The sequence below is a fragment of the Cydia pomonella genome, chromosome 20, assembly GCF_033807575.1.
Source record: "Cydia pomonella isolate Wapato2018A chromosome 20, ilCydPomo1, whole genome shotgun sequence".
NCBI classification, from domain to species: Eukaryota; Metazoa; Arthropoda; class Insecta; order Lepidoptera; family Tortricidae; genus Cydia; species Cydia pomonella.
The window spans coordinates 2,548,817-2,575,266 of NC_084722.1; the positions used below are offsets into that span (position 1 = coordinate 2,548,817).

Genomic DNA, 26,450 nt, shown 5'->3' on the forward strand with positions numbered 1-26,450 from the left:
AGCACAATATGTACTGTAAAAATTCTTAATGAGATTAAATGATCTTAAACCTTTAAATCTTGATTCAACCATTAAGTCGACGAGTAGAAAAAAATACATAAAAAGTGCGATAATATTAGAATCTCACCTAGCAACTGCGCTAACGACTGCAATGTGTTTTCAGCTGAGGTGATTTGTTCCAAAACTCTGAGGCGCAGCAACGCGTCCACCTCCCAGCGGCGCGGACCCACGGCCCGCAGCGGGTCCAGCTGGGCGTCCGGGATGTGGCCCTGAAATATTCATTTTGATGTATATCATCATCATCTTCCTCGCGTCGTCCCGGCATTTTACCACGACATAGTCTGTAGAGGGCGGCGCTTGATTATTGGCGTGAAATGTAATTGTAAAGTTTATGTTTTAGATTCAGGCTAATACATCGTGTTTTTATTTAATTCCGTTAACTCCGGGGTAAGGGTAAGGGCTTGTGCACAAATCACGCGAGGTTTTTTCGGCTACTTTTTTTAGCCGTGACGTATGTGTGTGACGTCATGTGTCGTCAACCGGTCTTCGTAGGAGTACGTATGTTGCGCCAACAAAATGTATACACTCATAATAAAACAATATGTAAACAGGCCCTAATAAGGCAAATGAATACGCTAGTAAGAAAAAAACAAATTATTGATTATCTCCGAAATGGAGTTAATTAGAATACCGGTGTGTTTGAGAAAGTTACTTAATTTAAGCTCAGGAATGCACCCTTGAAAACACCGAAAAAAAAAACACGGTGTATATCGCAGATCCTCCAACGCACACTGTGCAGGGATCGGAAACCGGTATTTTTTGTATGGGAACGAAAAATTTTTCGTTCTTTGTTAATTATTTCCTTTCTAATTGGGCAATCAAATAATACGAAGTCGTTATCTAAAAACACAACCGAGTCCTATATTTAGAGTATAAAATAAACCGAAATATATGTTTATTTCAAAGTTTTTTCCAAAAAACCGGTTCCGATCCCTGACACTGTGTTTTATGTTCTATTTTGTATTTGAGGGGAATGAACTTACCATATCCGGTATCCCGAGCAGCGGTCTCAGCTGAGCTATGAACGCGCCCATGACGCGCTGAACGTTGGGTTCCATTTCCCCCTCCCCTCTGCATTCTTCCGGCTTGGGGTTGGCGAGCACCACTCCCCCCCATTTTGGAGACATGAAGGCCTGCACAGGAGTGGGGACGCGGGTGTCTGAAATTGGGTAACAACTAAGTTTATTCTTTGTTCTCGAAAATTAAGGCTTTTTTGTGAAACAAGTGCCTATATTTTTCTACAATACTAAGTCAGAGCCAGTTTTGGGTGATACAAGTCAAGTCACAGACGTCACAATAGTCAAAATCAGAGATTAGACTTCACTATCTTCAAGTTTCAAACGTCAATGTCAAAAAAATTATGGAATCAGGCGTTACTTTGAGGAAATCCATACTAATTAAAACAAAAAATATTACTTTGCTAATCCTCGTAAAGAAACTCTTGAGATTTGTACTTTTAGAGGTGGGTTGTTATATTTATTTGTATGGTGGGAGGGGGGGGGGGGGACATTAATTGCATGTAGAAATACGCAAGTAAGTATAACATTATAGATTAACAAAGTAATATTTTTTGTTTTAATTCAAAGTCAAAAGTTAAAAAGCATTTATTGCAAACATATTACATGATGTTACATAATATATTTTATGATTCTGGCATGTTACAGAAATGATATAATTTTCGTTAAAATTCAAAACAGAAATAACAAATGATGATTTTTTTTTTACTGAAAACAGGTAAGCATTTGTGCACCATCTCACCTGATGGTAAGTGCCGATGCAGTCTAGGATGGAGCATTATTCGATTCTCAAAGAGTCTTTCACTGAACTATTACATTATGTAAAACCATTAGTAATTAATACTAATTATCTATTTATCATGCACCACGTTTGTAAGATGTGACAAGGCCGTACTTGGCGACGGTGACAAGTTCCCACCGTCTCGCTACTTTCTTTTTTTTTTAATACTACGTCGGTGGCAAACAAGCAGTCTCCGTAGCCTATGCACGCCTGCAACTCTAGAGGAGTTACATGCGCGTTGCCGACCCTAAATTAGTTTAGTTTTAAATAAGTTTAAGTGAAGTTCAGCGTGTGCAGTCGCTGTGGCCGAATTCGACTAGGACATTTGACATAAGCATAGCTAATTATTTAGTTAGATTAGTTCATTGTACTTTACTAACATTTAGTTTCATAAGTACATTGTATTACTAACATAGGGTTTCAAGCCTGAAATAAAACATTGAATTGAATAAACGTAGACAAATGAAAACCTTACCACCATCATAAATAACAAGTGGTGTCTTCTCGCAAGGAACAGCGTACAGTACTAGGTTGATGGTCGGCAGCTCTGAGACGTGCGTGGCGGCGCGCTCCTCGAGCCTGGTCAGGAGCAGGTGGAGACGGTCTCTGTTTACGGCGAAATGGCGGCCGTATTCGCTTGTGTCTTTTACCTGGGAAATTTTAAATTTATTACCTATCCTTTACATCCTTTTATCCTTATCCTACAACACTAATAAACCTAGAAAGAGCCCAGAGAGCTGTACTAAAGGTAGCTACTTACCGCCCATTCTTATACCCCACTGAACTCCTTTATAAAGCATGTGAAGTACTAACTGTTCGTCAACTATTTATATTAAGCACAACACTTAAGCAGCACACCAAAATTCCTTTCAACACTGCATATACTAACAAAAGGCGCAAAGATATTATATGTATACAAACCGTACAAAGAAAACACGTATTTTCATCTAGATTTTTTGTCTTTTTGGGCCCTTATTTGTACAACAGGTTAAATTCAAAATTAGACTTATACCCACTTAGCTATGTTGGTTGTAAGAATATTCTACGACGCGCCCTTCAAAAAATGACATACGATGATACAGAGAACTTACTAATAGTCGTAAAATGATTTCTTACTGTACTTTGATATAGAATACTTAAATAAGTTATTTTGTTAAGGTTATCACCCTACTAGATTTTTATTGTGTACTATTTATAATTATAATTAAGTGAATAATTACAAATTAATTAATATGGTCCTATTCTGCCTGAAACACAGGAACTCCTAGTTCAGGCATTTGTAAACTTTTCCTTATCCTTAATCCTTAGTCTTTAAGTGCTAACACTGTACTTATACTGTTTTCAATAAAATTATTTGTATTGTATTTGTATTTGTATCCTTTGCTTTGCCGCCTTTTTATTTTAAATTACAAAATTACAATTTTTTTTTTGTATTTTAGCCAGCTAAAGTAAAATAGTCGCGGTACCAACATCATAACAATATATGTACAGTCACGTCTGAATATATCGATACGGTACCCTAATATATAGGCCATAAGCTCGTGTATACATATTTTTGGCACTTCGATCGTGTCGATGTTTTCAGACGTGACTGTACTGCTCTCTGTTTGGCTGTTTAATGGACCTATGCCTTCACTTGATATGGCCATTTCAAGTTTTTTAAAGTTTAAAACTCCACAAAGAGTAGAATTTATATGCAACATTGCAAACCTGGAATCGAGACTGCAATGATTTTAACTTTTTTTAACCTACGCACTTATTTTTAACCAGAAAAGTCGACTTTGCCGTCCATTTTTGAGAGCAAATCTTTGCAGTATAACTAGTACGGAAATTTCTGATGCCAGTTACCTACACGCTTCAAGATATGCGTTAACTATATTCAGTATACATTATGTAAAATAATCATGAAGCTGGGAAATCACTAAGCAGATCATACCTCGAAAGCAAGACGAATAACGGATTCAAAAAAATTGTATTTGAGGTTAGTAATAGTAGGTACAGATGTAGTGAACAATCCTTTACCATCGTATTCACGGAAACGCACGACCATATTATGCTATTTCAGTTAGTCTCAGTACACAAAGTAACTACTGAGGGGGTCCATATTGTACAAATACAAATAATTTATTCATAACACCAAGTTACATGTCAGGCTTAGGTCTAGGAAACACATTAGGTACTTATTGCATAAGGTACAATAGGTACAGGTACATAGTTAATACTAAGTTATTTGGTAAACTCATTAAGTAGGAAGTTCGTAGAACTGATCTAATGAATGAAACGTGTGGTCAAGGAGCCATACGTAGTTTTAACTTAAGGGCCACTATGGAAGTTATATCCATTTTAATTGCGTCCGGCAGTCTGTCATACACAGACGGGCCCATGACATACACCGACCTCTCCGACTTGCGTAGATCGTGTTCAGGTGCGACGAGCAAATGGGCGAGCTTATTGCTGCGCATGGCGCAGTACGGGTTCACACCTCGCTGCCGAAACGCATCCAAGTTCTTGTGTGTGAAGAGAGCTACTTGGTAGATGAGTTCGCAGGGAAGGGGTAAATATTGGATTGCATACTAGTTTAAGTCATAATCATCATGGCGCATACAAATGAAAAGTCATATTATATTGTGTCATACATTTTTAGCCATAATAATTGATGACATACATAACAGCTGTCATATATTTTTTGTGCATACCTAACGAACCTAACCTAAAATTTTATGCGAATCAAATTAATGACTATAAAAATTATGACATAACTCATTTATTCTCAGGAATAATTATGACTTGAGATTTTTATGACTTATAACTTTATGCATAAATTGTTATAATAGTTAAAAATATGACAAAAGTTGTTAAGCGACCAGAGAGAGTCCCCTACTGATTGACTGAAGTAGCATGACAAATACGAATATTTCCGAGAAAATACGATGACAAAACATTGTTCACTACTTCTATACAATTTATCTTATCTTATCTTATCAAAAGCCAAACATTTTCAGCGTCAATTTTTTTTCTACTACTCTTCCCTAATCGGAACACGATACCGAATATGCTTAAACGCATCTATGTTACATTCTGAGTAATCTATTTATGTATTAATTTATTATAAGCCTATACGGTGTCCCACTTCCTGGGCAAAGCCCCCCCCACCCTCGATTTCCACCATCGTCCCGCCATTTCCGTCTGAGGCTACCAGATCATCGCCCGTCTTTTAAATATTAACAAAAAATATTATTTTTTTGAACAAGAACCGAATAAAACTAGCGACATATTAGTTATTTGTTTTACAAGGGGGCAAAGTTGTTGTTTGACTGCTCGTGCTAATATTGAAGCCCGAGCGTAGCGAGTGGTTTGAAAAGTGGAATCTTAAGCGGTGCGAGGGTTTTAAGGCACGAGCGTTAAAAAAAATTTGTCACCGAGTGAAACAAAAGATTTCACCACATCAACGCGAGGAAAGTACTACTTAAATGTAAAACATCAAATAAAATCAAATGAACGTTATTAAATATTTATCATCATCATTTAAAAGTCAATTCCATCAGTCAACATAAGTAAACAACTCATAATTTGCAATAATAATATGAGACACTGCTGCGAAAGGCATGTTTCTAGAAATGTATGTACACATTATTATTATTTATAAATAGATATAGAATCTTATACCTTTAAACGAGCAATTCTTGTATATATATAAATATATATATTTCTGTGATCTCGGAAACGGCTCTAACGATTTCGCTGAAATTTGGTATATGGGGGTTTTTGGGGGTATACAATCTATCTAGATTAGTCTTATGTTTGGGAAAACGCGTGTTTTCGAGTTTTCATGCGTTTTTCTTTCGACGCAGAATATGGTCGCTAATTTCGTGTTGCCGGCCACTGTCCGTCTGGTCCAGCGGGTTAAGACGCGGACTGCTAAACGAGTGTTACGGGTTCGAATCTCGCCCGGTGACTAACTTTTGTTTTTTTTTATATGTTCAAGTTTATATATTTTTTTTTAATTTTTATTGTTTTAGACAAGTTTAATTTAGTAAAAAAATTTAGTTAAGATTATCACCTATACACCACCATATTACAATAAATAGTTATAATAACCGAGCAAAGCTCGGTCGCCCAGGTACTAATTAATTAGGTGTACTAACATTAGGAACGTAATTCTACTAACAAATTTGTACGAGTCCATAGTTACTTAAAATAAATGTTTTTAATTTCATTTTCATTTAAATAAATTACTTTGCTACACATGTGGATAAAATGCAACTTTCTTATCCGTTTTTTGTAGCACCAATAGAGCCTATTACCAGCTGGTGTGGTGAAAACATATTGAAACAGGTCACTCACGTATTTTAAGTAATGAAAATTGAGTGAGAATCATGAGTGACCGTTAATCGTTTTAATATATTTAATATTTCTAAGTCTCACAAAGGTTTTGTTATTAATCTTTTGAACGCCATGCCTATTGCACGCGGCGCGTAATAGTGAACCTTGTCGGTACGCATTAAGGTTGATATTCGGCTGTAGCCGCGCGCGTCACATGACGTCTTTGGCGGTCAAAAGGTTAAAACCTAGCGACATTTGAATACATTAAACTAGTTTATATGTTCGTCGATCTATGAAATCCAAACAAAAACGGCCGTTTTTACTTTGGACGCTTAACGTAAAACTATTATGATGTATTCAAAAGGTACTTAAATACAAAATACAGTACGTAGCGGCCCCCTTTTTTAAATATCTATCGTTAAATTTAAATAATCACAACTATTTAGCAGTGGCGCTAGTGAGCACGTTGATGGGCTCTTAAGGCAAAGCAGAGAGATTGTGGGCGGTGCTACTGCTACTATACTATCCGCAAGACTATCTGGCCGGTCAGTTCATAATGCCATCTCTTTCACTCTTTGTTGGCCTTAACAAGGGAAATAGCATTAAAGTTAAAGGAGATAGCATTATGATCTCAGTGGCCAGTTAGTTTTACGGCAAGTATAACTAAATATAAAAATAATTTAATAAATAATAATCCGGAGGTCGCGGGTTCAAATCCTGGCTCGTACCAATGAGTTTTTTCGGAACTTATGTACGAAATATCATTTGATATTTACCACTAGCTTTTCGGTGAAGGAAAACATCGTGAGGAAACCTGCATATATCTGCGAGGAAATTCAAAGGTGTATGTGAAGTCCCCAATCCGCATTGGGCTAGCGTGGGGACTATAGCCCGAGCCCTCTCGCGCATGAGAGGAGGAGGCCTGTGCCCAGCAGTGGGACGTATATAGGCTCAATTATTTATTATTATTATTATAAATAATAATCGTGGTTTGTATAATTGACGTCATTACCTCTTTAGCTTGGAAATCGAAGTCGAGTAGATACAGCCACTGGGATTTGAGCGTGAAGTTGTGAAGCTCGCTGAGCTCGTCCACAAACGTGCCGATATAATCTGCAATATCGAATACCTTTAAACGAGCAATTCTTTTATATTTATATATTTTGGGGGATCTCGGAAACGGCTCTGACGATTTCGATGAAATTTTGCTATATGTGTTTCAGGGGCCATCTAGATGAGTTTTTATGTTTTTTGAGCAAAATTTCGGTCTCCCTGATATTCGAATAAACTAAGACCTATGTTTTATATACAGGGTCTAGTGGGAGATTTCCGATACCAAATTTTGAAAAAAAAAAAAACTGAAATATATGAACCAATGGTATTTCATTTTATAAAAAGAAGATTTGAAATTCGAAATATGCCACTGGACATCCTGTAGTTGAGACAGACAGAGATAGGGTCGTCTATTGGCTTTGAGCCGTCAGTGTCTAGTTATGAATGAGTGCGTATTTTTTAATTGGTGTATTTTTAGGGTTCCGTAGCCAAATGGCAAAAAACGGAACCCTTATAGATTCGTCATGTCCGTCTGTCTGTCCGATTCTGTCACAGCCACTTTTTTCCGAAACTATAAAAGCTATACTGTTCAAACTTGGTAAGTAGATGTATTCTATGAACCGCATTATGATGTTCACACAAAAATAGAAAAAAAACAATAAATTTTGGGGGTTCCCCATACTTAGAACTGAAACTCAAAAAATCTTTTTTCATCAAACTCATACGTGTGGGGTATCTATGGATAGGTCTTTAAAAATGATATTGAGGTTTCTAATATCATTTTTTTCTAAACTGAAAAGTTTGCGCGAGAGACACTTCCAAAGTGGTAAAAAGTGTGTCCCCCCCCCCCGTAACTTCTAAAATAACAGAATGAAAATCTAAAAAAAATATATGATATACATTGCCATGCAAACTTCCACCGAAAATTGGTTCGAACGAGATCTAGTAAGTAGTTTTTTTTTAATACGTCATAAAAATTTAAAAAAAAAATTTTTTTCATCAAACCCATACGTGTGGGGTATCTATGGATAGGTCTTCAAAAATGATATTTAGGTTTCTAATATCATTTTTTTCTAAACTGAATAGTTTGCGCGAGAGGACACTTCCAAAGTGAAAAAATGTGTGTCCCCCCCCCTGTAACTTCTAAAATAACAGAATGAAAAATCTAAAAAAAATATATGATATACATTGCCATGCAAACTTCCACCGAAAATTGGTTCGAACGAGATCTAGTAAGTAGTTTTTTTTTAATACGTCATAAAAATTAAAAAAAAATTTTTTTTTCATCAAACCCATACGTGTGGGGTATCTATGGATAGGTCTTCAAAAATGATATTTAGGTTTCTAATATAATTTTTTTCTAAACTGAATAGTTTGCGCGAGAGACACTTCCAAAGTGAAAAAATGTGTGTCCCCCCCCCTGTAACTTCTAAAATAACAGAATGAAAAATCTAAAAAAAATATATGATATACATTACCATGCAAACTTCCACCGAAAATTGGTTTGAACGAGATCTAGTGAATAGTTTTTTTTTAATACGTCAATAAATTAAAAAAAAAATTTTTTCATCAAACCCATACGTGTGGGGTATCTATGGATAGGTCTTCAAAAATGATATTTAGGTTCCTAACATCATTTTTTTCTAAACTGAATAGTTTGCGCGAGAGACAGTTCCAAAGTGGTAAAATGTGTGTCCAAAGTGGTAAAATGTTGAACAAGATCTAGCAAGTAGATTTTTTTTTAATACGTCTTAAATGGTACGGAACCCTTCATGCGCGAGTCCGACTCGCACTTGGCCGCTTTTTTATGTAACTTATTCTAGGTGTCACATTCAATTTCGATAGGCCTCTTGTACGCACACGTTTTTAGTCGCAACAATCCGCGTCTAAACTCGGTTTACAATGTTGTCTAGGCTACTATAGAGGTTTGTACAGTCAGCCCCCCCCCCCCCCCCGTACCGCGCGTACTCACGGCATAATGTTCCGGGTGTTGTATGGCAGTCTAGAGATGCGCAAAACGCTTCACTGAGTTGAAAAGATTGATTCATATATTTCGTTCGCGGTGATATATTTTGCTCAGTAGATCTGTAGACTATATTATTCACGAGTGAGTACAGAGATGTCAATCAATCAGATACCCACAGCCGCGCGACCAAGATGGCGAATCACGCGATACGATCCCGCCATGTTTTCCCTACACCATCCGAATTATTCCTAATCGCTCCGAAACACTTTCGTATCATCTCGCCTACTCGCTCGTCACGTTCATTCGAAAAAGAGCGAGTAGAACACTGAGATGGATGAGTTACTGAGCGAGTTAAATCATCAGAACAGATTAAGTAGGAGTACCGTACAGAAAGGAAACTTCCTACAAAACCGAAGTTTGATCGCGATCCAGGGCCGAATCATGTTGTTCCTTTCTAATCTGTGGAACTATCCCTTTCGGCTATTCAGGGTTATCAAAATTCATGTAATTATCTTATCTGACTATATATACTTTATCGGATTCGCGATTTCCTTAGTGTTGATTTGCGAATTAAGTTTTGTCTTTCATTAGTACTCTCTAAATTTGATTATGCTGATGCCGTTTATGGCCCACGTTTATTAGCTAGTACAGACCGGATGGTGCAAAGAGTGCAAAACGCCTGCACACGTTACTGTTTTGGAGTCGCCCCACGAGAGCACGTGACGCCATACTTGAACTCAGCACGTATTCTTAAAATGTCATTACGCAGAGAATTGCATCTTTCATCTCTGTTATTTGGTGTTTTTAAAACGTCTAAACCAGAGTATCTATTTAATAAGTTTAAATTTCGTGGTAGCAGGTCAAGCTTGTATGGAATCAGATCGGTTTGCGATGATTTGTTACTGCCTCGCTGTCACTTTGCCGTTTTCAAAGGTAGTTTTAAATACTCAGCAACAAAATGCTGGAATAACTTACCGCCACCTATCAAAAACTTAAATACAATTAGTACTTTTAAATTAAAACTCAAACAACAACTTCTAGAATTTCAAAGCATGCTACCTCCTGGTACTAGAGTAAAACCGTCGTATCTGTAGTGGTCGAAATCGTTCTTATGCGCCGTTCAACTTTGTTAATCTCGGTACTTACTTATAGTAAAATTATTACATTCATGTTATTTATCTCCTCAATATATACTTTATTACCCAACGTATTTATTCAGCCTAAACATTAAACCTACTATCACATATGTCATAGTATCATACAGTATAATCTTATAAATATATCCATAAACATAAACATATATTTGCATACCTATATTATTTTCTACACAGTCTTAGCCATACAGTTTCCGACAAGCAGCAAGTAAATTCGTATTGTACGAAGGGTCGGCCTGAAAACCAGCGTTGTAGTAGGTAAGCCTGCTGCAACACATGCTGAGGTTAGCTCCTTTTTAGCATCATAATTTTAAAAGTTTTTTATATCTACATGTAAACATAAATTTGTGCCTAATTAAGTTTCATTTTAAGGCTTGTAATGTTTTGTAGTATTGCCTGTAAACATGTTTCAATGTGGTGTTAAATAAAAATATTCTATGTCTATGTCTATGTCTATCTGTGGTTGTGCACGCAAAGGAACGCCAAGTTGTGCCAACGCTAACAATTGCTGAATGCTCTAGTTTCCTCCCCCTGTCATCAGTGAGTTGAATCAAGATATAGTTCATTTAAATCACTTACTCGTGAACGACACATGTCTATAGGGACCGTGCGCGTTGGAGGGTCTGCCATCTTGTGGCCTGGATCGGAACAATAAACATGTAAATTTACACGTCACGTGTTTTCTTGTGTATAGTAGGTTCTGCCATCTTGTGGGCTACATCGGAACAATAAACATCACATTTACGGCGACGGCTCCTGTGCTGCCTCCTACAGTTCATGCACGCTCCCTATGGCAGTCTCTACGAGCTTCTTGACGGCTCCGGAGGTCTTCACGTTTCAGTCATTCACAACTGACATACATACCTATATGTTGACAGGTATGTTGTGCCGTCCGTTGATTACCGCGTCGTGTACGCTCGGCATGGTTTGACCACGGCGCCGCTAACACGGCCGCGGACAAGTCCTTACCTTCATACGACCCTGTTGTTTTAACTGTATTGAATAATAGATCGAAGTGGGCAGTCTTCTACTTCTTACCTTCCATAGCGTCTCTAGCCGGGAATCGAAGCTTGGTCTTAGGCGAAGGCACGGCCACAGAGAGGGTGACGTGGTATCCGCCGCCGGGTGGGAACCGAGTGCGTCGCGGTTCGTCTGACTCTGAAACTACGGCTTGGAGTACTGAGGTCTGGTATACCCAGTTTTTGAGAGCTTGGACGATGGTTGGACCAGCTGTAACAAATAAAGTAGAAATGATTTATTTGTAGGATTTTTTAGAAGGCCACCTCGGGCAAACTCCTTCTAGCGTACGGTTGCCATAACTACGGGGACGTCGACTGGGACAATTGAAGAAAAATCGGCCAAGTGCGAGTCGAACTCGCGCCCCAAGGGTTCCTTATCGAATGAAACATTTTTTTTTTTAAATAATTATTCCTTAAAATCTACTCTCGCTTGGCCTTTTAAGATAGATTCCTATAATCTATGGATGTAACTATTTTTTTTCATAAAGTTAGGTATAGTAGTTACGGTTTGATTATTTATCATAACAAATAGGCGATTTTGCATTGTATTTTAATCTCCATTTTCCCTTCAATCAGCTAGTCCCTTATGATGAATACATAATCTTCTCACGAAATCTTCTTGGTGCGCCAAATGAGAATTTTGAAGGCCAGAAAGAGATGAGAATACCTTTAGAGTCCCTGAAGAACAAAACACGCTCCCCACTGAGCAGGACATTTTTAAAACAGTGGCGTCCTCTGCACCACATATAGTGTGTTAGGGTTTGACACGCTGACGTTGGTCGCTACCTCTTCTATCGCTTCTGGTTCTTCGGCGACAGATTGGACTGAGTTGCGGAAAGAATCAGAAAGTATGGTCTTTGTCACTTTAAATATAAGTATGGCTAGAAATAGACACTTCTAAAGGCTAAAAAGAGATAGGAATACCCTTTGAATCCCTGAAGAACATGACGCGCTCCCCACTAAGCCAGACATTTTGAAACAGTGGCGTCCTCTGCACCACATATAGCGTGTTATGTTTTGACACGCTGACGCTTGCCGCTACCTCTTCTATCGCTTCTGGCTCGTCAGCGACGGATTCCAGCGTATTGCGGAGTAAGTCCGAGAGGATGGTCTTGGTCACTTTGAATGTAAGTATGGCTAGAGATAGACACTTTTAAAGGCTAAAAAGAGATAGGAATACCTTTTGAATCCCTGAAGAACATGACGCGCTCCCCACTAAGCCAGACATTTTGAAACAGTGGCGTCCTCTGCACCACATATAGCGTGTTATGTTTTGACACGCTGCCCAACTAACATGACAGCGTCAAAATAGCCTACATATCACTGTTATAATGCTCTCATTTGAGAATTAAGAGTGTTAAGAATACCTGTAGTAGGTTGGTAGAGGACTCTATACCACCCTTATAACCACGAATCAGGCCCCACTTTTTACAGGTAAAGGTGTCAGGAAGCCTATACAACAGTGTTACTTAAGGGTTAGAAGTACTTAGAAGGGAGTTAATTCACCCTCAGCTATTACTTTAGCCGGTTCTACGTTCTCATAGAATCATTAGCTAACACAATAGGTGTGAGACAACCCTCAGTTAAGAATTTTAAACTTGTTAAACCTATAAGAGAGAGTGAGTTAACGATTTAACGCGTACTAGATATCTAAAACATTCTCAATTAAATATGTGACCGCTTTTGGAGAACTCTTTTTGTACTGTTTTTATGTATTAGCTTCAAAGAAATCCAAAACGATCAAACTTATAAAATAAATGATACAAAGAAAATAAAACTTATCACAGCAACATTTAATGGCGATCTGCTCGCAAGTTTTTATTAGGAAGAAGAAGTTTTATCGTGTGAAAAGTGAAAAAGTGCTGCGCCTGCGATTTTACGGTAAGTGTATACCATGTTTTCCATCTTAATTTTAACGCGCTCCGGATTAATTAAAGATTTAAAGTAAAACTTATGCTTAATAAAATAGACGCCTTAAAGTTTTATCAGCAACTTGTTCTTTTTGTCGGCCATTGGCAAGTAAAGTTACGTGGCATCGATAGAATGATAAAATAAAAATTATTAATGGAGTATTTTGTACATAAATATTGATCAAACAAGTACATTTTTAGGTTACTTTACTAAAACAATGGCGAACTTGCTATTACAGCTTTAGCTCTCCCTTAACGCATCATTTACACTTTTTGAGATACAGCATCTTTAGTCGAGAGTATTGTGCAGTCTTTAGTATACATAAGAGTGTAATAATTCAAAAAGGTACTCGGCTAACACAATTAGCATAAGCAAAACTTACGTTAAAGCTTGAAACTTCATAAGAGAGTTATGCAACGCTTTTAGTATCTGGTGTTACGACACACTTGACTAACTCTTTTATGCAACCCATGCCTGCAGCTTAAAGTTATCACAACACCTAAAGATATATAAGATACTTCACAGTAACCATTAAGTAACAATAAACATCAGTAAGTGTCAGCGGGCGCTGTTGTAAAGATTTAAGTGTTACAAACAGGTTAAAGCTATAAAGCTTGACTCCAGTAGCTGTAATTAACACTATTATTACTCTCAATTCTGCATAACATCATCCATTGTAGCTCTAGAACCACTGTTGGAGTGGAATTTATTTCTTAACTCCTCTATAACGTTCCAAGCTATAACTGAGATTATTATAACGCCGTTCAAAAGATTAAAGTTTTAAAGAAGCCTGTAACTGACGGTATAATGTTTGTTGGGTGACGCTTGCCGCTACCTCTTCCATCGCTTCTGGCTCGTCAGCGACGGATTCCAGCGTATTGCGGAGTGAGTCCGAGAGGATGGTCTTGGTCACTCTGAATGTAAGTATGGCTAGAAATAGACACTTTTAAAGGCTTAAAAGGGATAGGAATACCTTTTAAATCCCTGAAGAACATGACGCGCTCCCCACTAAGCTAGACATTTTGAAATAGTCGTATCTTCTGCACCACATATAGCGTGTTAGGTATTGACACGCTGACGCTGGCCGCTACCTCTTCTATCGCTTCTGGCTCATCAGCGATAGATTCCAGCGTATTGCGGAGTGAGTCCGAGAGGATAGTCTTGGTCACTTTGAATGTAAGTGCGGCTAGAAATAGACACTTTTAAAGGCTTAAAAGGGATAGGAATACCTTTTAAATCCCTGAAGAACATGACGCGCTCCCCACTAAGCTAGACATTTTGAAATAGTCGTGTCTTCTGCACCACATATAGCGTGTTAGGTATTGACACGCTGACGCTGGCCGCTACCTCTTCTATCGCTTCTGGCTCATCAGCGATAGATTCCAGCGTATTGCGGAGTGAGTCCGAGAGGATAGTCTTGGTCACTTTGAATGTAAGTGCGGCTAGAAATAGACACTTTTAAAGTCTAAAAAGAGATGACATACCTTTGGAATCCCTGAAGAACATGACGCGCTCCCCACTAAGCCAGACATTTTGAAACAGTGGCGTCCTCTGCACCACATATAGCGTGTTAGGTTTTGACACGCTGACGCTGGCCGCTACCTCTTCTATCGCTTCTGGCTCGTCAGCGACAGATTCCAGCGTATTGCGGAGTGAGTCCGAGAGGATGGTCTTGTTTACTTTGATTTTTAGTGTGGCTGGAAAGAGATGGAATACTGTTATTTTCATATACAATTAACGAAATAGAATAGTTATAGAAGACTGACTAGAGCTCAAAAATGATCTCATGGGAATTGTGCCGCGAGCATGAATCTAGTCTAATATCATGTCTTAGTATTTTTAACTCCCGACACAAAAAGAGGTGAGTTAAATATATTATTATATTTGTTATTTGTAAAATTGTAATTGTGATATAATGTTATTGAAACGCAATGCATATTATTATTTGAATAAATGACTATGAAGCCAATGTCTGTCTGTATGTGTGTCTGTCTGTGGCATCGTAGACGGAGAGCTGGTAGACATATTGGGGTAGGTCCTTGAGGCAAGCTGAAAATTGTCTGAAACTTCTCCTATCATACCCTAACTCAGCACAGGGACCTACTCCAAAATGTCTGTCTCGGACCATCGTAGGACCTCTCCAATTGATGGGATGATTTCGATGTGGTTTTTTAAGTGAAAGCAAGTTTCCTTGCTGGTTCTTAGCTATGTTTGATAGAAATCGATCTAGCAGTTTAAAAAGTATCAGCTATTTTCCAAAACGACCCCAGGCATTTTTGGCATTAAATGGATTTTGTTGGCTTATAGCGTAGGGGTTAAAAAAAAAAATATTTCATAGTTATTATAGCTTACTAGAATCCTCAAAGGACTTTTCAATGAGCCCCGCTATCTGCGACGCGATGGCGTCGTCATTCGCCATCACTGTCACCTCGGTAGCGATAGTGTGAGACAGCGAATCGAAAGACGCGATCTTGTCGTATGGTAGTGATACCCTGAAAATAACAAAAACAAGTTTAATAATTTATTAAATATTGAATCTTGCTGCGTATTGGCATAGAGAAATAAGAAGTAATAGAGTGCTCACTCCATACATCAGTTTTGGTACCAAAATGCTTATTATATACGCAGTCGACACTCTATTTTCAACTCCTACTCTTACTCTGGTTATAATATTAGCTGTAAATCGTTGAGCATTAGACTTTTTGTTTGCCGCGACATCTATTGTCGAGTACCAGTACTGAGAGTTCCGCTACTTGATGCTAGATGTCGACTGCGAATATAATAATCATTTTGGTACCAAAACTGATGTATGGAGTGAGCACCTATTACTTCTTATTTCTCTATGGTATTAGGAAAGAGTTATATTGTTTGTTTAAGAGGAATAAAGTGTATTAAAAAAACCTTGACTGTAGAACTGGAGCTGGGGTTTGAACCAATAACCCCCGGTTTGGAAGCCACACACTTTATCACTACCAGCACTCTTAAGTAACAGGTCCAAGGCTCAGAACCGGTTTATAAAATACCGGTAAATACCTTATTTCGGTTTCCCTCCGAACTTTTATAAGACGTAAAAGTTTTAAGAACTTTAATGTACCCTACATAAACCGGTTTATTCGACGAGCACTGAAACAGCCGGCCGGCCTGGTGTGCCACGTGAACATAGACTTTGACACAGGAAGAAACCGGTTTTAACTGTTCTAAACCGGTTAATTTGACAAGAACTGTTCTCATAAAAACCAGTTTCAAACGGTGTTGCGAGCGAAACCGAAATTAAAAGGCGTAGAAGTTTGTGTGCCCGGGTGGTACCGTTTCTCTGCAGATGACCATACAGTCACGTCTGAAAATATCGGTACGAAAAATGTGCCAAAAATATGTAGGTATACACTACCTTAATATATGAGCAAGAAAGTCATGTATACATATTTTTGGCACTTTTTTCGCATCGATATTTTCAGACGTGACCGTACGTGATAACGGTTTGGAATTTTAACCGATATCCGAGCCTTGAACAGGTCAATAATGGTATAACTCAAGTGCGCGACTAGTGTATTGTTATTGTCTAAAAAATAACATGTTTGACAACGGAAGTTCACGAATTATTCCGTCCCTCACTAACTAATGGCATGGTTTGTTTTCATTCTTGCTCTCTAAATTACTGCTTGGACAATTGAGGCATTTACTATTGGCCTAGTCGGAATGGAGATTGGATACGGATCAGCATGCCAATGTGAGAGCGGGACATTGCTATATATTTTTGAGTTATAGTCAGCAAAGAAGCAGACAAGCCGCCTGATGGGATGCGGTCACCATTACCCATGGACATAAGCCACACCGAAGCCACTTAAGGTGCAGCACGTTCAGAAAACGGATTAATAAATAAATCATAGCGCTTTTTTTGGTCACAATACGGCTGCCATAAAGTTAATTAGCAATTTTGGGGCCTTTCTCTTGGTCCTTCAGCGATTCGAATTCTGAGCTTTTGAGTTTCACTAGGTAGAAAAAAATCACGAAAATACTCGTAGGTCTAAAATGCACTTTAAGAAAATAAAACCCTTAAAAATAAATAATACCCTCCCTAATGACATTAAAGTATCAGATAGTAGCAATATGTTTAATAACAAATTAAAAAGATGGCTTAATGATAAGACCTTTCATAGTGTTACTTAATATGTTATTCTTAGTCTTTGACAAAAATAATTAGTAATTAATTTATTACAAAAATAACAATGTACTTGATGACATGATATTGTAAATTTTAATTTATTGGGCATAACGATTTTATTGTAATTTTAATTTTAAACATATATACGTATTTTTTATTTTTAATACTTACAAAGATTTAAATGTATTTTCTGTTGTTGACATGTAATATTTAAAGAGTATTATATCTATACTCTCTACTAAATAAATGAGTATGACAAATATTATGCTTGAGGGAACGCAGCGATTACTTTTTTTTATTTTTAAAACACAAAAAATTCAATTAAAAAACATGGTATCCGCGCTCCAGGCACGCGCTTCAATTTCTCTCACAATTACGCTCAGTGAGAGTGAGGGAAGAATACGAACTTACTGTACCTTCGCGTTACAGTGGGCCTACCGCGAACCACGTTCGACGTGTTGCCTCTCTGTCGCACTTGTAAATTCGTACGTAACTGTGACAGGGAGGCAACACGTCGAACGTGGTTCGCGGTAGGCCTTCTGACCCTTGAGCGTTACTGAACCCTGAACACCCGCTTCTCGAACCCCATATCGTAGCTGTCACACCGGCCCGGTGCGGATCTGAGGGCCTAACGGGAACAACGCTCCCTGTCGCACTTACGTACGAATTTACAAGTGCGACAGAAATGCAACACGTTGAACGTGGTTCCCGGTAGGCCCTCTGCATCAACGTGGTGTTGTTCGCAATTCGATTGAAAAAAAATGGCGTCCAAATGTCACGTGTCTTATCACGCTGACCTTAGTCGGACCATAGCCAAATAAAAGTGGCAAACGTGAGAACTTAGCTATCTTAGCGATAACCTACGACACCAATTTTATATGCACGCCATATCTAAATATAAATATATTAAATTAAGTAATTATACGAAATTGAAGGTTATGTCAATATTTATTGTCATTTTTGATGTTTGTACTCGTAGTTACTGAGCCCTTTAGATATGAATAATTGTAGGATTTAGATAAGCTTTAGAGGTAACTTGATTTATTGAATGAAGGATATATATCTCAACTAAAATATTAAAGTACTTATACAAATAAATAAATAAATATTATAGGACATTATTACACAAATTGACTAAGTCCCACAGTAAGCTCAATAAGGCTTGTGTTGTGAGTACTTAGACAACGATAAATTTAATAAGTAGATAAATATTTATAAATACTTAAATACGTAGAAAACACCCACGACTCAGGAACAAATATTCGCGCTAATCACACAAATAAATGCCCTGACCAGGATTTGAACCCGGGACCATCGGCTTTATAGGATAAAAGGAGAGGCTGTGAAAATCTCATTTCGCATTCTCTATTAACCATAACTGACAATAAAATTAGGACCCTATTTACATATAATAGACAAACTTAACAAAATTAACCAAGGGTGAGACTTTTGACCACTCCGACTTAGACTTGAAAAAAAATATATCGGACAAGTGCGAGTCGGACTCGCCCACCAAGGCTTCCGTACTTTTTACTATTTGTTGATATAGCGTCAACACAAATACGTCATCTGTGAAAATTTCAACAAGAGATACAGCCTGGCGACAGACGGACAGACGGACGGAAAGTGGAGTCTTAGTAATAGGGTCCCGTTTTACCCTTCGGGTACGGAACCCTAAAAATCGCTTTTGGCCTTCGTGTCATCTTACCAATAAGCACTGTAATACTAATTAATACACACACTATATTCTAACACTGTAAGGCTTCATTAATATTAATCTTGGGATTAGTTGTCAAGCGGACCCTAGGCTCCCATGAGCCGTGGCAATATGCCGGGACAACGCGAGGAAGAAGGAAGGTAAGGCTTAATTTCCACCTGTTTTTTAAGGACCAATAGAAACACTGCACGCTGAGCGATTATAGGTAAATATTAGCTCACTCCGTTCCAGTGCCAAAATATCTTGACAGAAATGCACTTCATCCCTTGGTTAAAAATCTACCTTTGTCTCATCATTGCACGCAGACTAGGCAGGAGCTGGAGTATTTACAATTAAAAATAAAACAAAACATTTACATGTACTGTGCGGTTTAAGAGGAATTTCCTCCCGCGAACGCTTCGGCTGTGGAATGAGCTTCCTGCCGAGGTTTTCCCGAGGGGCTACAGTATGGGGTTCTTCAAAAAAGGAGGGTACAGGTTTTTAAAGGGTCGGCAACGCGCGTGTAATACCTCTGGTGTTGCAGGCTTCCATAGGCTACGGTGACTGCTTACCATCAGGCGGGCCGTATGCTTGTTTGCCACTGTCGTGGTATATAAAATCAACATTTGACATCACTTGTTAGAAATGGCGTGCTTTATCTACATACACGAGTTCACCATGTCTTTAGAATTATCAACTAATGTTTACATAATATTTGCGTACTTATCATTAGTACCATAACATTTCCCATAAACACAGATAGCCATGGCGACCATGGCGATAACCTCATGGTTTTGCGTATGTACCTATGTACTTATCAACCATGGTATCGGGCTAACGCGTCGATACAACTCGACCAAATTTATAAGACCTCAAGTTTAAACACATATATAGGGAGCGAGGTGTGGAGATATGTTGGTTGTGTATACGATCAGGTCATATCACGCGATGCGCGAGTGGGTTTGACCTTCTGGTATCTGGATTGGACATGCGAGGAGATGATGATAGAACCAATGAACCAACTCTGAAGCTTTGATTTTAATAAGTTATTTTTGAGAGTTTTTTTTATGCCAATGACAGGGTCGAGTGGAGAAAACGAGGGGAGGATTTTACCCAGCAGTGGGACACGAGTAGGCTAGCAAAAAAAAAGAGAGCATATCTAGAAATAACAATAATAGGGATACGTTCGCGTTTGTCCTGCCTATCCTGTGCCTTATTTGTATTTTGTACATCAATAAATAGTTTATACATATATACATAACACCCAAAGCATAGCGACTAGAATATTGAATATTGCTAATGAAAGTCTATACTCAAAAATATGTTATATGTATATCTTAATTTGCCGACATAAGAGCTATGGGACATATTTTGGCAACGTACGTACTTTACGTCCACATAACGACTTATTTGACGACCGGTGTGGCCTAGTGGGTAGTGACCCTGCCTATGAAGCCGCTGGTCCCGAGTTCAAATCCTGGTAAGGGCATTTATTCGTGTGATGAGCTTCTATGTATTTAAGTATTTATAAATAATTATTTATTATATATGTATATCGTTATCTTAGTTATCTAAGTACCCTCAACACAAGCCTTATTGAGCTTACTTTTTTGGCATTACTTTTGTTTTTTTTTTTTTTTCATACAATAAAGATTAAATAAATAAATGCTGGGTAGCATTCGAACCCGGGATCTTCAGCATCGTAGGTGATCGTAGTCACTACCGACTAAAGTAAGGACGCACGAATAATTTCGTACATTGACACATCATTTTCTCCGCTCGCACAACGGCATTGAACGCCGGCATCATCAGCGGGAAAGGAATATAATTATGCACCTCCGATGGAGATAGGAAACGGCTAGTCAATGTACGACTTTTTTCCTGCTTAGCGTCCTTACTTTAGGCTAGGAGGTCGTCAACTTAACTGATAAATCAATATTTTAGGGACATTATAACACAAATTGATCTAAGTCCCACAGTAAGCTCAAGAAGGCTTGTGTTGTGGGTACTCACTTACACAGACAACGCCATATATAATATACAAATACTTAGATACATAGAAAACATCCAATTCGAACCCAGGACCATCGGCTTCATAGGCAGGGTCACTACCCTCTAGGCCAGACCGGTCGTCAAGTCTCCATATGATGATGATTACCTGTACACCTCCGTGGTCTTCCACCAGAGCGGCAGGCCGATGATGATGAGTACGCCCACGAAGGACGCACTGGCCCACATCCGGCTTGACTCTGAAATTAAATACATTTTTCATTTCAATTTTCAACATCTCAATTCTTACGAACAAATTCGTGGTGGCCTCGGAATCTGTGACGTATACCATAAGCTGCAAGAAAGTCGCTTCCGTTGGGGACCATATAAGCCGCAGACTAGTAGACTACGTCGGAAATAGATGCCTCGATCTCACTGTCCAGGGCCCTAGATCACGCGCCCGGGGTAGGCTTAAGAGCTGGCTGGACGTCGTATGATAGCGGACATGGAAGAGAATCTCACACCTGAGGATTCCGAAGACCGGGAAAAGTGGAGAAGATTGAGTAGGAAAGCGGACCCTGGCGCTAGGCCGGGAAAACGCTAGGTTGAAGAAGAATACAATTCTTCTTCATGAAACATTTATGCCTCCGCAGAAGTATCCATGATTCATTCAAAGAACTCTACTGTGTTCAGAGTTACACTGTACTATAGCAAGTAGAAACTGGATTAACTGGTACAATGAATGTTTACAGATCACCTTCGTGTTCGTCCATTGTTAAGCAGTGTATCATATTGTCAACCTTTCGATGAAAGGCGATGTGAAAAGTCATAGTATAATCGTGTCATTCACGACGACGCGACACGAACCTTGACTCGTATGGTCATTAAAACAAGTAATATTACTTTGCTAATCCGCGAGAAAATAACGTGTTAGTCAATCAGTGCTAACCCGTTATACTTACTTGCGTATTTTTACATGCAATTAATGTTCCCACCCTCCCACCGCAAAAATAAATATAACAACCCACCACCAAAAGTACAAAACTCGACACGTGTTTCGCCTCTCTACGAGGCATCCTCAGGAGATGCTGGAGATGTTGACGGTATGACACCCGACGACAATATGTTGTCCGCAAAGTAACGCCTGATTATATTAATTATTCGTATGGTCATGTTAATAAAGGTTAGATTTGACAAATCTGCGCGTCATCGTGGATGACACGAACTATAGGGACCGTGCGCGTTGGAGGGTCTGCCATCTTGTGGCCTGAATTGGAACAATAAACATGTAAATTTACACGTCACGTGTTTTGTTGTGCATGGCAGGTTCTGCCATCACGTCGGCTACATTGGAACAATAAATATCACATTTACGCCTCGCGCCAAAAATCTGACGGCTCCTGTGCTGCCTCCTATAGTTCATGCACGCTCCCTATAATACAGAGGTACGGTTAGCTGTAGAGAATAGGTACCATCCGTGCATACAAAGTTCTATTCAGGGGTGGTACCGTTTCTCTGCAGCTGACGTACATACAATATATTCTATAGTTGAGTTGAAAACGAAACCCGCTGCAAAGTGTTGATTTTAAAAATCCTTATGATGGCTAGTTACGTACTCTAAATTGCATTGATAAGGAGGTTCCGTCCTTCAACGGGTTGTCAACCGTGCAAGCCAAGACCATTTTATAAATCCTTTAGCATTAATACTTTCGACGACCGTTCTAGTGGGTAGTGACCCTGCCTATGAAGTCGATGGTTATGGGTTCAAATCCCGGTAAGGGCATTTATTTGTGTTATGAACACAGTTATTTGTTCCTTAGTCATGGTTGTATTCTATGTATTTAAGTATGTCTATATTATATATATCTCGTTGTGTGAGTACCCACAACACAAGCTTTCTTGAGCTTACCGTGGGACTTAGTCAATTAGTGGAAGAATGTCCTAATGTTTATTTATTTATATTTAAACTTAAATAGCAGAAAAGTCACGAAAGTTTATGTAACGACTCTACTCGTTAAATAAAAAGCAAAGTTTGATAAGTAACTCGTCTTTAGTAAATCTAATTATGATTATAGCAATCGTTTTTAATGTGTATGAAGCTCCAGCCCCAATTCCCGGGTGGTTTGATTTAGGAAAAGTTTTATTAGTTGGCCAAACCACCCCAAACTACTTATAAGTTTCTCTTACCCGGCGAAGTTTTGACCCGACGAAACAACGTATCCAGTACCCCTAGTGTAAATTTAGTCGATAGCGAAACGTGACGTACGCGTTAGCGTTAAGTCTCATTTTGTATGGGTTTTGAACAGCGCGCCAAGCGGGACGTTTTGGAAAGTCAAAAATCTCATACAAAATGACACTTAACGCAAACGCGTACGTCACGTTTCGCTGTCGATAATATTTACACTAGGGGTACTGATTATTTTGTGTAGGCATCGGCATGTATTATGTATTCGCGGTAGTTTAATACTTTTCGTAGGCATATTCGACTTTTTAGGGTTCCGTAGCCAAATGGCATAAAACGGAACTCTTATAGTTTCGCCATGTCCGTATGTCTGTCTGTCTGTCTGTCTGTCCGAGGCTTTGCTCCGTGGTCGTTAGTGCTAGAAAGCTGAAATTTGGCATGGATATATAAATCAATAAAGCCGACAAAGTCGTACAATAAAATCTAAAAAAATTTTTTTTTTAGGGTACCTCCCCTACACGTAAAGTGGGGGTGAATTTTTTTTTCGATTCAACCCTAGAGTATGGGGTATCGTTGGAAAGGTCTTTCAAAACTAATAGGGGTTTTCAAGAAACATTTTTTGATAAAGTGAATATATTCGGAGATAATCGCTCCGAAAGAAAAAAAAAATGTGTCCCCCCCCTCTAACTTTTGAACCATAGGTCCTAAAAATATGAAAAAAATCGTGGAAGTAGAGCTTAAGAAAGACATTAAATGAAAACTATAGCGGACATGATCAGTTTAGCTGTTTTTGAGTTATCGCAAAAAGTTTTCCCTTCATAGTAAAAAGACTTACTTTAATTAGGTACTGATTATGCAAATTTGCCTATTTGTTTAACTCGGGTGAAAGGTACCGTTTCATCCCTTGGTTAACAATTTACTATACTTTAAGCTCCAGTTTAGCTTATTGTGACGGAAGAGTAACTACGGAACCCTACACTGAGCGTGGCCCGACATGCTCTTGGCCGGTTATTTTATATTGAAATTGGTTCTATTGCGTCGGCTATGTATTAAGTAAGTATACTTTGGAGTAGATAAGAATCATACTGAAAAATTCCGATTTGAGGGTTTACAAAAAAACACATGATTTAATTTGAAATCGATGTATCTCAGACGGGGATATCACTCCAAAAGTGTAGGTTCTCAATTCATCGGATCTTTGTCTTTTTTTTTGTTTTGTTTTGTTTAAAGGGTTTGTATGTCAGAATTGGTTCAATTGTCATCAAGTTAGTATCAGATGATAGGATCTTGGAGCTACTTTAATGTACAGATTTGAGTATTTTTCGTGTTTTTGCTCTCGGAACGCGAATTATTATGAAGACCGTAACATACGAGTAATAGTAAATATTTTAAACATCTTTGTAAAGTTCGTTCTTTTTGTTAAAGGTTACCATAAACTACATTAACAGTAATATAGGTGCATGTATGAATTAACGCGTAGTAAAAATACTTGAACTTTGTCTCTAGTACGTGAAGAGACGGGTAAATTGATCTCAATTCACACTCGTGGACTCACTTGACTCCCGACCCTATCATGACACGACATACCATAGGTTATATGCACCTAACAGTATGCATGTGTCATCAGGCATAGAAGTTTTCGTGCCAAAAACGAGTGTTTGAAAAAAATAAACATCGATCTGTTATAGATAAGTCAGTCATAGCTTAATAATTAAGAGATGTAAATTCTACTTGCTGTTAATTACCGAGATATTTCAAGAAAGAAAATTAATTACAACTCTTTACATACTTTCTTTATTACATTTATTTTGTACTAAAAGAATAGAAAACGTCCAATATATAAAAGAAGATATTGAACGTATTGTGTATTTTGCGGTAGCTATCTTCACTTCATAAAATATAGGTAACGTTAAGGTAACATCGATAACAGACTTGTCGATATTTCATTTTGTCAAACACTTTATTTTGCCACTAAAACTTATATGTCAGAGGGCCTACCGCGAACCACGTTCGACGTGTAGCCTCCCCGTCACACTTACGTACAAATTTACAAGTGCGACAAAGACGCAACACGTCCAACGTGGTTCGCGGTAGGCCCTCTGGTCATCTTCCTAGCATTATCCCGGTATTTTGCTACGGCTCAAACGGCTCTGGGGTCGGCTTAGCAACCTAATACCAAACATACATTGATTAAGATGCGTAAAAAAAGATAATTTCGTGCTTCGAATTTGATAGGTAAACCAGATGGCGCTGTACAGCTCGATACATGGGCCACGGTTTTTTCTTAGACTTTACCTCTCTATTACAATCAATTATTTTTGCTAATACTAAGACTTGGCACAGACATTTATTTTTAGTGAAGACCGAGGTGAGTTAAATTTTCAGACATCTTATTTCTATTTATTAGACACTCAAGACCGAGAACATTTTTTACACGAAATATTGTTTTAAGTACAGGTTACGGTCAGGAAAGCCATCCAAATAGGGCTGCCATCCGTCCGGGTTTTCCCGGATTTGTCCTAGTTTGGAGGCCGTCCGTTGGGGGGGGGTGTCAAGAAGAGTCCGGGGAAAACCAGGACACTTTTCATGTAAGGAAGCACTTTAAAACTAGTGTCTTGTTTTTTAAAAATATTATTTTCGGACTCGTCCGGGGAAAAAATGCGATTTACGCCAAATGTCCGGGTTTTTTTGAATCTTTGTCCGGGTTTGGCGAAATTCGAGATGGCAGCCCTACATCCAAAGCATGTATGCTCAAAATGAAAGGCATATTTAAACAGCGAAAACTACCAATAGGTACACCAAATTACACTAAAATACGATTGAACAATTTTAGGCACAAAACACAATTCGCATAAATAAGAACTAAAATACATTAAAGGAAAATGAGACTGAAACACACATCTATAACTGTTATTGAGCCGAAAATTCATACCTTACATATATAGTACTACATACCTTCGGACAAATGGCTCTAACGTTATCCCAGCTAACATTTTTCAAAACAAATTCGGGCGCAAGAAAAAAACTTCCATCTATCGTTATCATTCGTGTCATCCACGTTGACGCGCAGATATGTCAAATATAACCTTTAATAATATAACAATACGAGTCAAGGCAGGCGTCTTCGTGATTAACACG

General features: G+C 38.4%; 1 protein-coding gene across 3 annotated transcripts in view; it reads right to left on the bottom strand.

The window, feature by feature from the left end:
• The window catches only part of LOC133528952 (GPI transamidase component PIG-S), a 91,174-nt gene that overhangs the window by 2,942 nt on the left and 61,782 nt on the right, over positions 1-26,450 (bottom strand). For all 3 annotated transcript variants that reach the window (XM_061866475.1, XM_061866477.1, XM_061866476.1), the window contains 8 exons: positions 21,300-21,390; positions 15,636-15,775; positions 14,768-14,980; positions 11,392-11,583; positions 7,193-7,293; positions 2,333-2,507; positions 1,044-1,219; positions 128-269 (listed from right to left, as the gene is read on the bottom strand). In XM_061866475.1, coding sequence (XP_061722459.1) covers positions 128-269; positions 1,044-1,219; positions 2,333-2,507; positions 7,193-7,293; positions 11,392-11,583; positions 14,768-14,980; positions 15,636-15,775; positions 21,300-21,390 — 1,230 coding nt within the window. The remainder of the gene's footprint in view (positions 1-127; positions 270-1,043; positions 1,220-2,332; positions 2,508-7,192; positions 7,294-11,391; positions 11,584-14,767; positions 14,981-15,635; positions 15,776-21,299; positions 21,391-26,450) is intronic.